The following is an 18,913-nucleotide window of genomic DNA, read 5'->3' on the forward strand; positions in this document are numbered from 1 at the left end:
TTCTTTCTTTCTTTCTTTCTTTCTTTCTTTCTTTCTTTCTTTCTTTCCTCTCTCTCCTCCCTCCCTCCGTCCCTCTCTCTCCCTCTCTCTCTCTCTCTCTCTCTCTCTCTCCCTTTCTCTCTTTCTCTCTTTCTTTCTTTCTTTCTTTCTTTCTTTCTTTCTTTCTTTCTTTCTTTCTTTCTTTCTTTCTTTCTTTCTTTCTTCCTTCCTTCCTTCCTTCCTTCCTTCCTTCCTTTCTTTCTTTCTTTCTTTCTTTCTTTCTTTCTTTCTTTCTTTCTTTCTTTCTTTCTTTCTTTCTTTCTTTCTTTCTTTCTTTCTTTCTTTCTTTCTTTCTTTCTTTCTTTCTTTCTCCCTAACATAAAAAAGAGACTCTACCCCCAGAGGGTCCCGGCTCTAATCATTTCAAGTGGGTGGGGAGACAATGATTTTATATAGCACAGACTTAATTTGATTATCAGTCTTAATTCAGTTCCCTAAGAAAGGCCTTAATATCCATTCTATCCCTCTTGAAGGGAAAAGTATGAAAAGGGCTAGAGTAAATATCTTTTCTTAATATTTCCAGTTGAATTAAGTTTTTGTTCAATTGAGTGAAGTTTTTAATATGCGTTCACATATGTAATGATATAACAATGTAATCCTCAGTGAAAACTAGTTCCTTTGTCTCTGCATTAGAAGCACCAAAGCCAAGCTAGACAGTTTCATTAATAACAATGATAACTAACATTTATATGACACTTACTATGTGTCAGGCACTGTGCTAAGCACTTTACAGTTATTCTTTCATATGATCCTCACAACAAACCTGGGGAGTGGGTGCTATTATTATTCCCATTTTGCAGATGAAGAAACTGAGGTTAAGTGACTTTCCCATAGTCACACAGTGTCTGAGACCAGATATGAATTCCTGACTCTAGGCTAGGGTGCTCCACCTACCTAGTGGACAAAGACAACTCCTTGCCTTTATTATACTTGGAGATTATACTTATCTACCTCACAGGCCTGTTGTGTCAAAAATCCAATGTAGACCACAAAGGACAATAAAAATATGAATTGTTACATTCTCTCAACTGTTCCCAGAGAAGGATCAAACATTAGATATTGTCACTCCCCTGCCACTGCCCAGGTTAGCATCAGAGATAGTTCAAGACAAGTTATTAAATGGTAAAAGTAGAAAGTGGGGAGGCTTTTATTGAGTTGAAAGTGAAAAGGGAAGAATATAGGAAGAAAATCAAATAGCTTTTCCCTCTAGTTTTGGAATTTTTTTTCCAGTCAGGTTCAGGCCACAATAAGAGATTGACCAGTGATTTCACTCATAAAGGGAAATCCCTCTCACAACAGAGGTCAGCACCTTTTCTGAAATTTAAAGAGCTGCCTAGAACAGAGAGGTTGAAGTGTCTTACTTGTGGTCATATAGCCCATATTTGTCAATGGTGGGACTTGCCAGTCAGGGCTATTCATTATAGCAGATTCTAAAATCCTTTGAAAATAGAGTCCATTTCAGCTCTGAGCATGGTATGTCTTTCCTTGTCCTCTACAGGGAAGAACCCAGATTCCAGGTTCCCTTTCAACTACTAACCTCTCTTATGGACATTGATAGCCTCATGACCAAATGGAGATGTAAGTTTATTTTTTTCTTAAAGTAGCTGTGTTACCATTTCTTCCAGGATCCTGAAATACCCTGCCCGCATTGGTTGCATTAGCATAATGACTAACACCTCACCAGGTGTCTGAGGGAGGAAAAACATTTTGCCAAAATAAAGGGAGCTGTGATATTGCAAGTGTGTGTAATGGGAGGTATGCTCCCAGGTTATCCTAAAACAGGTACCTAAGAAATGTGAGTTTGTGTGATGATTCCTTTGCTGGACTAGCAATAAAAAAATTAAAAAAAATTATTTATTCATTTTAAACAAAAAAAATTGAATTCCAAATTCTCTCCCTCCCTCTAGCCCTTCTGCCCACTGAGAAGGCAAGTAATATTATATCAATTATACATGGAAAATCATGCAAAACACATTTCCTTATTAGCCTTGTCACAAAAAAGCAAGGAAAATAAGGAAAGTGACAAAATTACTTCAATTTTCACTCCAAGTTTATCAATTCTCTCTCTCTCTGGACGCGGATGGTATTTTTTGTAATGGTTCCTAAAGAATTCCTAAAGAGGGGCAGCTAGGTGGCACAATTAATACAGCACCAGCCTTGAAGTCAGGAGGACCTGAGTTCAAATCTGACCTCAAACACTTAACATTTACTAGCTGTTTGACTTTGGGCAAATCACTTAACCCCAATTGCCTTGCCTTCCCCCTCAAAAAAAAACAAAAAAAGAATTCCTAAAGATCCAATTCCTAAAGAATTGAATGGACCAGTGATGAAATCCTCTCTGACCTTAAATTGTGTGTTTTTAAAAAATAAAAATAAATAATAAATAATTTGTGTGTTTGTCTAGATAATCATGTGTGTATGGTACACAGAATGCTTGGAAGCAAGGCTGGCACTGGCGGATCCTCAGGTTACCAGTATTTGCGCTCAACAGTGAGGTAAGTCTGTGAGAAAAGCCATTTCATGTTGAGTATTGATTAATGCAAATTCACTTAAACCTCTTCCTTCTCCACTGCCAAGTCTGTACAAATGGGTCATAATATCTTTTGTACGCATGCCTGTGGTTAACACAGTTTTATAAGCCACTTGAGAGACTTTTGCCAAAAATAAAACAAAATAACAACAGGAAAACAAGGCAATGAATATTTATGACTTGGAGTCTAGGATGAGATAAATTGGTAAAATGGTAAACACAGAAAGCTGTGAGGCTATTATTAAGTTGAAAGTGAAAAGGGAGAAATGTAGGAAGAAAATAAAATGCCTTTTCCCCTCTAGTTTTGGAATATATATGTATTGCTAATTGATAGATAAATGGTCTTCCCTAGATGTCCTGAGGGTAATGGCTTTAATTCAATTAAATTCAATTCGACTAGCATTTATTAAATGTCTGTGGTATGACAGGCATTAGACTGTGGCTTGAAGCAGTAGGGGAGAAAGCATTCCTTATCCCTGGGAATGTGAAAGTGTTTGTTCCCAGGTATTTTCCTTGTCCTGGTTGAACACTGCCATCACTGGAACCATCAATATAATTGGAGACATGGCCAAAATCAGCAGGCTTTAGCATAGTTGTTTTCTCATGCCTTTGAAAAATAGTATTTTGTTCTGAAAAATCAACAAAACAAAATGACTATTGGTTTGTTCTTATACATATTACATAGCCTGCAAAATTATGAAAAGGAAAATATTGTCTTAAGGAGACGTGCATTTTTTAGATTAGACCTGGGATCTTGTTATTATAGGGAGCTTCCTTTACCACTGCAGATGGGCACTAGCACTGTAATTTACATTTTTATAAGGTTGCTTGGCACCCCAAAATGAAATGACTTGCTTAAGGTTAGTGCAGCCATTACTCACCAGAATAAAAATTCAGACCAAAGTCTTTCAGTTTGAGGTCAACACTCTACTATGCCAGGCTGATGCAAGGCATGTCAAGCACCTCTCGGTTCTTCCAAAGTACTGGAGAACAGGGTGGCGTTGAGAGGTATGTGCAGTAGAGAAAAGAGTGCTGGAATTGGAGTCAGAAGACCTAGGTTTAAATTCAGTTTCAGGTAAAACCTCAGTTTCCTCATCTGTAAAATGGAGATAATCATACTTGTACTCTTCTCACAGGTCTAATGTAAGGAAAAGCAAATCCTTAAACTTTAAAGAGAAACATAAATGTTAATTATTCTGTTCAACAGAGATTCAGAGTCAAATTGATCTGCCTAAAGAACGGTTTGCCATGTCACACCTCTCCCCATACCCCATTCAGTCAACTCTAATGGTTCCCCATTGCTTCCTGGATGAAAAAGAAATAAATTCTTCTCTCTGGCTTTAAAAGCCCTCCATAACCTGGCACCTTTCTGCCTTTTTAGTCTTCTAACTCCTTACCCACTTCCCACCCCCCACTCCCAACACACTCTGATTCAGTGACACAGGACAGTCCATACTCCTGATTCCAGGCTTTTTCACTATTTCAAATTATTAGAATACTAGAATGACTCCTCATCTCCATCTCCATCTCCTAGCTTCCTTATCTTTCTCCAAGTCTCACCTAATACCTTGTTCTACAAGCAGCCTTTCCTAATCCTCCTTAATCTCAATGCCGCCTTCCCTCTATTGATTCTCTCCAATTTACACCATTTGTATGTAGTTGTTGGCATGGTGTCTCTCCTACTAGAACTATTGTCTTTTGCCTTTGTATCCTTAGCTCTTAGCACAGTACCTGGCACATAGGAGATTAATAAATACTTTTTGGTGGAACAATAGACAAAATCCCCCAAAGACATCTCAATTGTTTTGAAACATCCCTTCTCAGCCTTTCTTCAGTTGCTAGTAAGCTCTTAAATGGACTATATTGAAGTTTATGTGCTTTCCTTGCCCCTGCTGTAAATGGTAAAGCTTCTTTTTTTAAAAATAGTATTTTATTTTTTCCAATTACATGTTAAGACAATTTTTAACATTTATTTTAAAAAAATTGAGTTCCAAATTCTCTCTACCCCTCACTCCCATCCCCACCAAAACAGTAAGCAATTTGACATAGGTTATTTATGTGCAATCATGCAAATATAGTTTATATTAGCCCTGTTGTGAGAGAAGAAACAGACTGAAAGGAAAAAAGGTGGTAAAATTTCTAAAAGACTGGAAATAGGAAGGGAACTAGACAAGCAGAACATGCAGTAGTCATGAGTTGACATTTAAAAACACTTTAAAATTAGCAAAGGACCTTGCAAACATTTTCTGATTTTATCCTCAAAGTCCCGTGATTTAAAGGTTATGAGCACTATGATTTCCATTTTATAGATGAGAAAACAGAATCTAAGGGGTGGCAAGTGACTCACAGCTAGTTAAGCATGAGGCTGGCATGGCTTCCTCACTTAGTTCAGCACTGTCTGCTTGACCACCTAACTGGCCCCTCAAGCAAGGACTGCATAAATCAGAGTAGAACTTAAGCCATCTCCTGTAAGAACACATGTTTTCAAGTAAGTTGGAGGCTTGGGGAGGACTCTTTGCAAAGTTGAAATTGTTATTCAGATGCCAGGTACTATTAAAGTCATGCTGTTTTTCAGTATTTGTAACATTTGACATCTACCAGCAAAATTATTATACTTTATGACAGACCTATACAACTTATAAACTTCTTTGAGCTGCAGACAGGTTAGACTAGAGATAGACTGTGGTTGGTTTATTGCTGCAGGTCATGTGACAAACATGAGACAGTGTGCTTTGGCCATACATTTTTTGTGGGCCACCTGAAATTCTTTTGTGGGTTGCAAGTGACCCAGGGGCTACACATGCTGTTCAGGCCTGCTTTATGAAATATTTTTCAGAGAACAACTAAGACACATTGTGGGGGTAGTGGACAGAGAATTTGTCTAAGAGGCAGAAGAACCAGGGTTGGCTTTTACCTTTGAGAGATACTGGTTAAGTGAACCTGGGCAAGTCACTTACCCTTACAATGCCCTAGGTAATTCTCTGACACAAGGTATGGACCTGTTTTGGTAAAGGGAGTTCACTGTGGCATTAAACTCTACCCTGCAGGCAGCATATTGATTTAGAAAACTACAAATTAATATAACTGTACTTTGTTGTATTTTTATTTATTTTGTTAAACATTCTCCAATTACATTTTAATCTGGTCCATCTTTTGTGGGTCGCTTACAGCAATAAGTTTGAAACCTGCCCTATACCAGTGAGATCATAGGTCCAGTCCCCATTTTCAACCAATATTATTCAAGAATCATTTCATCAATTGTTTTACCACCTCTTATAGGAAGGAAACTAGAGAAGCCCCATGTACTGAATAGAACCCATTATCTCATTATCTTAATCACTTTACTAAGAAAAAACAGGAAAGGCGCAAGCAAATATTCTAGCAGGCCTATAAACTGAAGGTATCTGGACAATAATGGGATGTTATTTCCATAGACTTGAGATCCTTGGATTAATATAGACATCCTGAGTGGAGAATCTTATTATTTTACTTATTGATCTTCAATATAATCGTAGAGGTTTTGAGATGTAAAACACTCCAATATTGATGTCAAAAATCTGTGTATGTGCTTCCAGTGACCGGTACAAAGTATTTGTAGATCTGTTCAACCTCTCAACATACCTGGTACCAAGACACTGGATACCCAAGATGAATCCAATCATTCACAAATTCCTTTACATGGCTGAATACTGCGACAGCTCTTACTTCAGCAGTGATGATTCAGAGGATTAAGGACAACTTTGAGGCATGTGTGAGAAAAACTGATGTGAATGGTCAGGAATGTGCATACAGTTCTAATGTACCATTTGTATGTAAGTATTTAAGGAATTCAATCTCAAATTCAAAACATGTGATTAGTTTCCTCATCTGTGAAATGAGGGCATTGGACTACATGATCTGTCTCTCAGCTCCATTCCAGCTCTATACCAAAGTGAATACCCTGGGGAAATATTTAAGTTACTTCGGTTTTGCGATGCTTAATGAATTTAGAGCTACCAGACCTCAGAAAATAGCCAGGCCATTATCCTCATCTTAAAGATTAGGAAACTGAGGTCCACAGAGGTCATGACTTGCTTGGGGGTCACACAACTAAGTGGTAGAAGCAAGAATAGGATGCAGGCCACAAAGCCAGTACTATTTCTATTGAACTATGAGATCACAGCAAAGTCAGCTAAAATATAGCATTGTATCCAAGCAAATACATGAAATATCTGTGATTTCATCAGCATAAGGGGGTGACAGTATGAAAACTTCTTCCATCAACAAAAATTACAACCAGTCTATGACTTAATAAATACACAATGATTTTTTTTAATGTAAAAAAAAAGATTTGAATGGTATACAATTAAGTTAGTGTAAATATTATAAGGAAATATATTTTATCATTGCTTAAATCTTTGTGTAGATTTGAAAACTTCATGTACTATTTCAAATCATTTTTGGATCTATGTGATGCATCTGATTCTGCATATATATAAAATCCTAGAATTGAACACAATAAAAGATAAAAATAACTCACTCTTTCCTCTGCCTTTTTTTTGGGAGAATAATGCTTATGAAAAGTTAATAGGTTATGAGTATTAGACTAGAAACAGAAATGCTTTTGCTGACTTTAATTTCTTATTTAAATATAGTGATTTTTTTTAAAGAGCAAACTCTAGGGGTGGTTAGGTGGTGCAGTGAATAAAGCAACAGCCCTGGAGTCAGGAGGACCTGAGTTCAAATTTGGCCTCAGACACTTAACACTTACTATCCACATGATCTTGGGCAACTTAATTAACACCAATTGCCCTGCCTTCCCCCCCCCCAAAAAAAAAGCAAAAAAAAAAAAGGAGCAAAGGTTTTCCTTACATTTATTTTACATTTATTCTTTTTGAATAGCTCTCTTAATGGAGTACAGGGACTCAGACAAATACAAGCCCTTTTATGTTGCTTCCATTCAAATTTCCTGCCTTGTTTTCCATTGACTAGGTACAATCTCCCTAACTGCACACGTCACACTCCACTCAAACAGCTCATCAAGCATGTATACAAGCCTCTAACCCCTTACCTGATCAGAAGCTTGGTTCTGCTAGATCACAGCTCTCCTTGGAACCTCTGACTTTCATTCTGCTATTACTCAAAGATAGGAGTACTTTAATCCCATGGAAACAAAATTCCTCCTGTTGTTTCCTACAATTCCCCCTCTTTTATTCAAATTTTTGCTTTCACATCTTTATGTAAAGCCAAGCATGAGCAGCTTTCCAGAGGACTGTTGCTATGAACATATGATTACATGGTATAGTGAACTCTCTATTTATTCAATAACAAATTAAGGAAAAACATTGACGGAAACCAAAGTACAGTATTCACAATGTTATGACATAACAACTTATCACTAAGTGGCCACATAGTTTTCACCAAAGTGGCCATAGTTTTAAACAAAAGTTATAATCCAGTAAGTCCTTAACTCAATCATCCTTAAGGAGCAAGCCTCCTTAAGGGAAACAAAGTACAAAGGTCAAAGTTCTCCACCCCTAGGTCACTGTAAATCATAATCTTCTCAGTCAGCCTTAAGTATTCAAGAAAAGGTCTTTTCATCTAGACTTGAGGCTGGTTCTCAGATTCCATGGTTCCTCTTCCATGGGTCCAGTTCCTACCTGAATCTACCCAACTGTCACCTGGGTTCAAAGGCAGGTGGCTCTCAGCTCCTCATCTATCCCCTTGTCGTTCAGCTCCTCATCCAGTTCCCATTCCATGCTGAAGTTCACAGTGTCCAGTCCACCTCAAGTCCTTCACAGTTTCTGTTCCTGGCAAGACAAAGCTTAACAGAGCCACAATAACAATCAGACATATTGCCAGCACCATCATCAATTCACTATCTGCCTGTGAAATCAACAGAGACCCTCAAACAAGGTTCAAGAGGTCAATACATCAACATAGAAATCAATACAGACCCACAAACAAGGTCCAAGAGGTCAACAAAAATCATTAGCAAAGTCCCAGGACCTCCAAAACCCTCCTCCAGGACTTCTGTAAACAGACAACCAGAAAATCCTCCTTCAGGGCTTTTAGTAAGGTCCCAGGGCTTCAGTACAAAGTATCACAAACAAAAATCAACACAGAAAGAACAGGAAAACAGAGAGTGCTGGGATACCACAAGTTTTCTCCTCAGTTCTGCCACCAGAAGAGTTCTATTCTCAGTCCTTCTTAGTTCTGCTCAGTTCTTCTCCATTCTCCTCTCAGTTCTCAGTTCTTCTCTCTGCAGCCTGGCCTCTCCTTATATGTAGTCACTAGCTCCTCCCAATGCAACAGGAGTGGGGTTCACAAGTTTTGCTTTTCAACAAATATTTGATACAATCATGGGCAAGAACTGAAATATGATGTCAACTAAATAGCTGAAGCAAGGTGTTAACTACTTCTTTGCTTGCCATTACACTTTAATACTCCCTTACCCTTTTTCTAATATGAGTTCTTCCCCTTGTCTATCTCTCTTTTAAGTAAGATCAACACATTGACAAATTACAAGGGGGCAGTCCCTGTTTATGAGTACAGATACAGAGACCCAAAATAAAATAATAATGATCAATCAATTGTCCCTTCAAGGTTCAGAAGTCTATTCTCATACACCTGTCTGGGGAGGGGGGTAGCATCATCTGACAGAAGTTCTCTGTCCTTGGAGTGCTTGTTTGAGTCATCTTCAGCACCACATCTCTTCATCTTCTTGTAGAAATCTGCCTTCTTTATGTCCATTCTCCTACAAAAGTGACCTTAGCACAATTTTGAATTATCATGCCTAAACCTTATACTCTTATCATTTTTACAAAATCAAAATCGGAACCTTGACCAATTGTCATGTTTAAGAGATTCACGTTAGAACCCAATTTTTAAAATATTAATCCACTATTCATTCCTCCATAAAGAGGATGAGATTTCACTAAGGAATTAATAACAGGTTCCAATACATACACAAATACAATAAGTAATCACTTTTTAACACAATACATATCAAGTAATAAAACAATTCCAACTTCTGGTCATGTTATGCTTCTTTTAAGGCAGTTAAAAATAAACCATAAGCCATTCTTCTTTTAACATTAACTAATGGTAACAAAACTGAGATAAGTATGATTTTAAATAGGTAATATTCTTACAAGCCCTTGATCTAATTGTCTCCATACTATTACAAAGAATTAAAGGACCCTGACTTATACAGGAATCTGTACTTATACAGGGATACTAGTAACATATATCAAGGCTAAATAGCTAGTTTTGTTGTTTGGGCTAAAATCCTAAGCCTAATAGCTTAATCTTATAATAACCTAAATTGTTCCAGAATCAACTACTTAATAGATTTGTTATTATGCTTACAAAACTTTTGATTATAGAAATTTGCCATTAAGAAAGTAGGGACATGGACCTAACATCAGTAGGGCATAGCACAAAGCTGATGGCAATATATCTTCTTTTATGTGATGTCTGCTGATAAAACCATATCTTTCTCTGATGTTAAACCATTTGATGGCTACAAGGCTTATGTTGGCAAGGAATTTATTTTCCAGGAAGCTGTTGCTGCTGAGGAGGAACCTTCTATAATGGTTATTGGAAGTGGGCTGGAAGCAGTGTTTGGTCTGTGAAGTATGCATTGCCAGAGCTATCTATGATGTTTGGGAGACTTAGAAGGAAAGTGCGGAAGAAAAAAGGTATTAGACCAAAGTGAAGGTCTACAGAGCCATTGTGCTGACCTCATTCATTGCTGTATACCTATGAAACCTGGACAGTATACCAGTGCCATGCCAGGAAACCAAATCGCTTCCATTTGAATTGTCTTAGGAAAATTCTGAAGATCACTTGGCAGGATAAGGTGCCAGACACTGAGGTCATTTCTCAAACTAAACTGCCAAGCATTCAAACTTTACTGCAGAGAGAAGCAACTTGGATAGACTGGTCATGTTGTTTGAATGCTAAATGTATTGTTGCCTAAAAGACTATTTTACAGAGAAGTCACACAAGGCAAGCACTCACATGGTGGTCAGAAAAATCGATACAAGGACACTCTCAAGGTCTATCTTAAGAACTTTGCAATTGATTGCATGACATAGGAAAAACTGGCACAGGCTACTGCCCAGCATAGTGTGCCCTCATCAGAGAAGGTGCTGTGCTCAAATGTGAGATACACAAATTTAGAGAATCCACCCCAAATATTCACATGGACTATTAATGCCCAACCTATAGTAGAGCATTCCAAACTTGTACTGGTTTGATCAACCACAGTTTTACACTTGTAACTTGACTCTAACATAGTGATGTCATTTGGTCCTCTTCAAGAATGAAGGACAACAATCAGCCAACTGGTCTCTATGCGCAGGGCTCCATCTGTCTAGACATGATACACAAAACTCATTATTGTCATATATCACTCTTTGCTTATAAAGTTTTTTTCTGTCCAAATAAAGAATTACACACATGCCTAAAAAAAAAAGAAAGTAGGGACATTACTTATAGTAAGGGAGCCACATCTCCCCAACTTCATGTCAATTCCAGGCAGAAGGTATGTAGACTGTCAATTGGCATTGAAACAGACTTAAAGTTTGCCAAATGTCAATGAGAAAATTGAGTCCCTAAATATTTTATCATAAAGTTCCTAGTTACCACAGAATCCTTATATATCACAAAGTTCCTTAATCAAAAAGTAGATTGTTTTTATAAGCTAAGAAGAATATACCCTATTAAATTAACCTTATGACAATAAAAAAAAAAAGTTTACCAGGCCTTTAAGAATTTACTCGAGGCTTTTTTCTTTTTTTTTGTCTTTAAATATATCACTAGAAATCAATTACATTCTAGAATTTCATACACCTCCAAATTACCATACTATATCCTTAGATGAAACAGGCTTGAAAAAAATCACACCACTATCTTTTCCCAAGTATTCTCATTTGCTTAATAGGAATTCTGCAACACAGAAACTTTTGTGCAGAGTTTTATAAGAGCTAATTAACAACTTCTTAATATTTAGATAAGAAAAATTGCTTTTAACATCAGAGGTGATAATTATATACCAAATTACACAATTTAGAAATGTACAATGCCCTAAACATTATTATGTATTTAAAACTTGCTTACAGCCCCTTATCAATTTGGGTGAATGCATTTCCAAATCACCTTGCACAGGAAATAAACTATAACTTTAAACCACTGCATACATTTTTATGATGTCCAAGATTTCAAATGAACAATCTGTTATAATAATAAATATCAGCAGCATTATTACAAAATAATTTAGAAATGCAGTAATAATGTATCAATGGAATTTCTAGAAATTATTAGTCTTATCACTCTTGGCATTTAAAATCCATTTCAAAGTTATCAGGTATGGAACAATTATCTTAAATTAGAATATGGCAGTTCTTGTTTTAAGCACCTTATAATCATAATGACAAATAACAATAGGTAAACATTTTAATTACATATTTATCTGCATCTCTCTAATCATTAAACATCATATTTTGGCTGAATTAATCAAACAGACTGCTTTGCCTCACTTTATTTTTTTAAAGCAATCAGGATTAAGTAACTTGCTCAAGGTTACATGGCCAGGTGTTTCTGGGTGGGTGCTAAGTGTCTGAGCCTGGGATTCGATCCCCAGGTCATCCCGACACTGGAGCTGGTGCTCTTACTCTCTGTGCTACCTGGCCATCCCTTTGCCTCATTTTAAAAAGGCCTTTTTCTGTGTCAGCAACTCCAAAGCATTCTGAGATCATAAATTCCAAATGGACCCTGCTTTGTCTTTGCTCTCTGTGTGAGCTTGGAGAATACCTCTCCTTATGTCAACAAAGCAAATGAGGCTTACTTATATGGTCCTTAAGGATAAGACACTTAACTAGAGGCATTAATTTGAATAATGGGACTTTTTCTTATCTTAATATTTTCTGGACATATGCTAAGTTATGGAATGTGAATGGTAAAGAAAACACAGATATCCTGGATAATAATTTCTTTTTTTTTATCAAATGCTTTATTAACTTCTAGTTTACATCCTTCATTTCCAAAAGATTTTGAGTTACAAATTTTCTCCCCATTTTCCCCCTACCCACAACCCCAAAATAGCAATCCCACAGGAAATCCCCTCCTCCAATCTGTTCCCTCCCATATCTTCTCCCATACCCCCTCCAACTTTCCAGTAGAGCATGGTGGATCTCTATGCCCCAGTGCCTGTATATCTTATTTCCCATTTACATGTAAAATAATATTGATAATAGTATATATATATATATATACATATATGTGTGTGTGTGTATGCATATATATATTTTAAACATTTGATTTTAAAACTGTGAATTCTAGATTCATTCCCTTCCTCCCTTGTCACCCACTCTTACTGGGAAGATAAGCAATTCAGTATAGGTTGTACATGTGTAGCCATGCAAAACACTTCCATATTAGATATATTGTAAAAGACTGACTATATTTCCCTCCCTCCTATCCCACCTCCCACTTGTTCTGTTCTCTACTTTGATCCTGTCCCTTTTCAAAAGTGGGTGCTTCCAACTTCCCTCTCCCCTAGCTTGCCCTCCCTTCCATCATCCCCCTCCCCATCCCCTTCCCCCCTACTCCACTGTAGGGTGAGATACTGTATTTAGTGTGTATGTCATTCCCTCCCTAAGCCAAATTCAATGAGAATGAAGTTGACCCATTCCCTTTTGCCTTCCTGCTCTTCCCCTCCATTGTAACCATTTTCCCTTACCTCTTCTATATGAGATAGTTTACCCCAATCTGTCTCTCCCCATCTCCTCTCATTATATTCCTCTCTTACCTCTTAATTTCACCTTTTAAGTATCATCCTTTCCCATTAAACTGGTTCTGTGCCTTCTATTTATACCTGTACACATATATGCACACATTCACATATGTATTCACACACATATACCCTCCTATATAGACATATATATGTATGTGCGTATAATACATATCTATATATGTATATATGTATATATAACACACATTTCTATTCCCTTAAATTATTTTCATACTGAGAAAAGTTTCATAACTTTTTTTCAAAATCATTTTTCCATGTAGGAATGTAAATAGTTCAACTTTGATAAGTTCCTTATGATTTCTTTTCCCTGTTTAGCTTCTCATGCTTCTCTAGCTTCTTGTAACTGAATGTCAAATTTTCTATTCAATTCTGGTTTTTTCATCAAGAATGCTTGAAAGTCCTCTATTCCACTGAATGACAATATTTTCCCCTGAAACATGATACTCAGTCTTGCTGGGTAGGTGATTCTTGGTTTTAATCCCAGCTCCTTTGACCTTCCAGAATATTATATTCCAAGCCCTTTGATCCCTCAGTGTAAAAGCTGCCAGATCCCGTGTTATCCTGACTATATTTCCACAATATTCATATTGTTTCTTCCTGGCTGCTTGTAATATTTTCTCCTTGATCTGGGAATTCTGTAACTTGGGTATAATATTTCTAGAAGTTTTCTTTTTGGGATCTTTTTCAGGAGATGATCAGTGGATTCTTTCAACCTCTATTTTGCCCTCTGGTTCTAAAACATCAGGGCAGTTTTCCTTGAGAATATCTTGGAGCATGATTTCTAGGTCCTTTTTTTGATCATGGCTTTCAGGTAGTCCAATAATTTTTAATTTTTCTCTCCTGGATCTATTTTCCAGGTCAGTGGTTTTTCCCATGAGATATTTCATATTGCTTTCTATTTTTTCATTAGTTTGGATCTGTTTAATAGTATCTTGCTTTCTCATATAGTCACTAGCTTCCATTTGCTCCAATCTAATTATTATTATTATTTTTAATGCAATTGGGGTTAAGTAACTTACTCAAGGTTACATGGCCAGTTATTTCTGGGTGTGGTGGTAAGTATCTGAGCCCGGATTTGATCCCAGTTCTCCTAACTGTGGAGCCAGCGCTATTACTCACTGCACCACCTGGCTGCCCCTCCAATCTAATTCTGAAGGAATGATTCTCTTCAGTGAGCTTTTGAGATTCTTTTTCCATCTGGTAAAATTGGCTTTTTAAGGCATTTCTCTCCCCATCGCCTTTTTGAGCCTCTTTTGCCATTTGAGTTAGTCTATTTTTTAAGGTGTTATTTTCTTCAACCAGGCTGTTGACTCTCATTTTATAATTTTCTTGCATCATCTCATTTCTCTTCCCAATTTTTCCTCCACTTCTCTTATTTGATTTTCAAAATTCTTTTTAAGTTCCTCTATGGACTGTAACCAGCTAGTATTTTTCTTGGAAACTTTTGGTGCAGGAATTCTGACTTTATTGTCTTCCTCCTGTTCCATGCTTTGATCCTTTTTATCCCCAAAATAGGAGTCTAATATTGGATTCCTCTTTTCACTTTGCTTCCCTTGTTTACTCATGTTGCCACTCAATTACTTGACTTTTGGGCTTTTTGCCACAGTAGGACTCTGCTACCAGACAGGGAACTTCATACCAAATGCTGGGGTTTTCTCAGCTGCCGATGGTATTAGTTGGGTGCCCTTTCTGAAGCTTCCACATACTCTGGCAAGCTGATTACACACTCCAGGACCTCCGTCCTAGACCGTAATCCAGATCCAAGCATGTTAAAGCAAGAGCGATTACCCCTCAGACTGGTCACTTAGTCCTCCTACAGTCTGCAGGCCAGGAGCTGACGCTGCTATGTGGTGTTGGCTGCAGGGCTGTGGTGCCTCAGCAGCTTCTCCCTCCAGGCGATAAAGGCTGACCATTCTCCCAACTACTGGATCCCAACATTCACACTGCACTCATCTCTCACTTTGACCTTAGCATCTATGGTTTGATAATTCTGGAAACAGCCACAGCTGCTGGTGATCTGAAGTCCCTCCATCCAGCAGCTCTTCAGGCCCGCTCTGGGGCTAAAACCACGTGTTCCCACAGGACTGGGGTCAGCTCCCAGAGCGCTGCGCTGGCCTGCTGGGCTATCCTCAGCAGGAGGTTAACTTCTCTGTGTCATTTTGTGGGTTCTGTAGCTCCTAAGTTTGTTCAGAGTCACCTTTTACATATATTGGAGGTGGTGGGAGCCAGAGCTCAGCAGAAGTCCTGTTTCTACTGCTCCATCTTGTCTCTGCCCCTGGATCATAATTTCAATTGACACTTTGTCAAATCTCTTGTTTTATTGTATTTACCATCTATTCAATTAAGAAAATTCCTTTCTCATACAATGATTAAACATTTATGGGGATCATAAATTTGTGTGACTCAGCCACCCTGAATTGGGATGATTCTAATATGTATTTAAACTCTCATCTTTTTGTTCATCAGCCAGACTTACTTAGTCTGGCTCCTTGTACAATTCTGCTAGCTTTAAGGGAATAAATGCCATAACTGTAGATTACTATTTGTCTCCTTTAAACAAACTTAAAAAAAAAAAAGGTCTACATTATCTACATTTTTTTAAAGTCCAATGCTCCTGGCCTTTTTAAAAGACGAAGGCTGCATGTTCCCAGTTCTGTATATACTTTTTCTACTTCCCCCTCTGCCCCCTAAAAAAAAGGCTGAAGTCTGGTCTTCTTTTGGCTGACTTCAGACAAAACTGCTTTAGGCATTTCAACTCCCATTGCCTCTCCTCTGTGAGTCCTGCAAAAAGTTCCAATCATATTAGCCAAAGGGTTTGGCCCAGACAAAAAAGACCTAAGTAATTCAAATTAAAGAGGGAACTTAATGGTAATAATAACAAATCACAATAATCAATATCTTTACCATAGACAATATTTATGTAATATTAGATTTAATAAGGACTTCCTACATATTTATCCTGAAAGGCCTGTAGACATAATTCCTTCTAACTTTCCTAACTTTATCTATTGGTTAACTAATCAGGCTACAAATTTTTACTTCCAGTAACCAACTTAGCATTCTTTTTTGTTTGTATTTTTTGCTGTTTGGAGGGGGAAAGGTAAGGCAATTGTGGTCAAGTGACTTGCCCAATGTCACATGGCTAGTTGTGTGTGTGTGTGTGTGTGTGTGTGTGTGTGTGTGTATGTTAAGTGTCTGAGGTCGGATTTGAACCCAGGTCCTCCTGACTCTAGAGTCGGTTCTCCATTCACTGAGCCACCTAGCTTCCCCCAAATTAGCACTCTTTCCACATGAGGAAGGGAGGAAGTGGCTAAGAGTGCCTGAGGGCACATGGACTTTTGGCTCTCCCACTTCACCCAAATCCTTCCTTTTCTCCTTCTTCACATTTAAAACTTGGCAAGAAGTGAATATAAAGAGAATTTTTTTAAAACAACTTTCCACAAAGTTTCCAAGCCTGTTTACAATTTACACTGTTCATGCAAACAAATTATACCTTCCTTTCTACTCACATTCTTCTCTTTCCCACGTGCTTAAACTCTCTTGCTTTTCCTTCAATCTTCTTATGCCTTTATTTGATTAAAGCCACTTTAAACTGCACATACCTTAGACACTTCTCCTACCCTCTTCAACTTGCTTTTACTCTCTGTATGAGTTACTTTCTCTCTTTCTGGACTATCCACTCCTCTGATGCTGCTACAATCTGGGAGTGAGGGACACAGAGATAGCAGAACTCCAAGGAAAGTCCATCCCTTGCTGCTCTTGCTGGCTGGATGCATTTTAAGTCTTACAGGTTGTCAGGTTACATACAGACATTTGCTCATTCCACACAGAAATACACAAAAGAAATACAGGCAAAGCAATACAGATCTCTTTTTAGAAAATAAACCCATTTAAGATTTTTTTCTTTTTTTTCTTTCCCCTTCTTACCCTCCTTCCTCTCTGCTCACTTCCTCTGAAGGTCCTTCCTTCTTTTAGGACTGGTCTCTTAGGAGCAGATGGGGGGAGGAACATAAGGGGTATAGGAGGGTTCCTTATCTTTATCCTGGGTTACCCTACTGTTTTCCCAGGTAACCAGCATTTATCCCAACAGAATTTTTGGATATAATGCTCAGAGGAATCCTTCTATTCTCCCCAGATTTATTACTTTTTTTAATAGTTCCTTCCCATCCTAGGCAAACCTTATTTATTAACCTAGAATCCAAGACTTAACAAAATGGTACTTAGATCCCAAATTTTCTGATTTTGCTCAGGAACCTAACTTGCACTGTCTCTGGACTTTCAGTTTCATTTTATCATTCAATCTCTTTTTTTTTTAAATTTTTATTCTTTAATTTATTAATTTGTTTGTTTCCTTTTAGTTTACAGGATTCAATTCCACAATTCCTTGAATTTCACATTTTGTCCCCCTCCCTTCCCTTCCCCCCCTATGGCGGCTTTTAATCAAGTATAGGATCTGTAAATACTTTCACATTATACAATGGTCAGGTTATAAGGATGGATTGTACCAGCTGGAATGAAAAATGGTAAAGAGAACATAAAATCAAATAAGAGAACAAAAAAGATCAGGTATTTTGCTTCCACCTGGATATAAATTTAGTTCTTTCTAGTTCTTTCTCTGGATGCACGTTTTTCTCTCCATCATGTGTCTTTTGGGATTGACTTATATCCCTGCATTGTTGAGAAGAGTCCAGTCTATCAAAGTTGGTCATCACACATACGTTGTGTCTGTAATTGTGTACAAATTCCTCCTGGTTCTACTCTTCTCACTCAGCATCAGTTCTTTTAAGCCTCTCCAGGTAAATATGAAGACCGCCTGCTCTCCGTTTCTTATAGTGCAATAATATTCCATAACATGCATATACCACAACTTGTTCAGCCATTTCCCAATTGATGGACACCCCCTTAATTTCCAATTCTTTGCCACAACAAAAAGAGCTGCTATAAACATTTTTGTACATATGGGTCTTTCTCCCATTTCTATGATCTCTTTGGGATATAACCCTAGGAGTGGTATTGCTGGATCAAAGGGTATGAAAGTATTTATAGCCCTTTGGGCATAATTCCAGATTGCTCTCCAGAAAGGCTGGATCAGTTCACAACTCCACCAACAATGCATTAGTGTTCCAGTTTGTCCACATCCTCTCCAGCATTTGTCATTTTCCTGTTTTGTCATCTTAGCCAATCTGACTGGTGAGATGTGGTACCTCAGAGTTGTTTTGATTTGCATTTCTCTAATCAATAGTGAATTACAGCATTTCTTCATGTGCTTATAGATAGCTTTAATTTCTTTCTCTGAAAACTGCCTGTTCATATCCTTTGATATCATTCAATCTCTTTACCTAGGTTCACAACAATAACAAAAATAGTCCCTGGGGGTGGCCAGGTAGCACAGCAAGTAAGAGCACTGGCCCCAGTGTTGGGATGACCTGGGGATCGAATCCGGGCTAAGACACTTAGCACCCACCCAGAAACACTTGGCTGTGTAACCTTGAGCAAGTTACTTAACCCCAATTGCTTAAAAAAAATAGTCCCTGGAATTTAGCAGT

The 18,913-nt window shown here is 37.7% G+C and overlaps 1 protein-coding gene across 1 annotated transcript in view; it reads left to right on the forward strand.

Annotated features, from left to right (window-relative positions):
• The window catches only part of TDO2 (tryptophan 2,3-dioxygenase), a 25,360-nt gene extending 19,059 nt beyond the window's left edge, over window positions 1-6,301 (forward strand). Inside the window, exons 10-12 of the mRNA XM_069105615.1 lie at window positions 1,538-1,617; window positions 2,444-2,534; window positions 6,145-6,301. Coding sequence (XP_068961716.1) covers window positions 1,538-1,617; window positions 2,444-2,534; window positions 6,145-6,301 — 328 coding nt within the window. The remainder of the gene's footprint in view (window positions 1-1,537; window positions 1,618-2,443; window positions 2,535-6,144) is intronic.
• The last annotated feature ends 12,612 nt before the right edge of the window (window positions 6,302-18,913 follow it).

Source organism: Petaurus breviceps, unplaced genomic scaffold (assembly GCF_028583685.1).
Source record: "Petaurus breviceps papuanus isolate PSGF00001 unplaced genomic scaffold, PetGlider_PUasm1.0 76, whole genome shotgun sequence".
In the NCBI taxonomy this organism is placed as follows: Eukaryota; Metazoa; Chordata; class Mammalia; order Diprotodontia; family Petauridae; genus Petaurus; species Petaurus breviceps.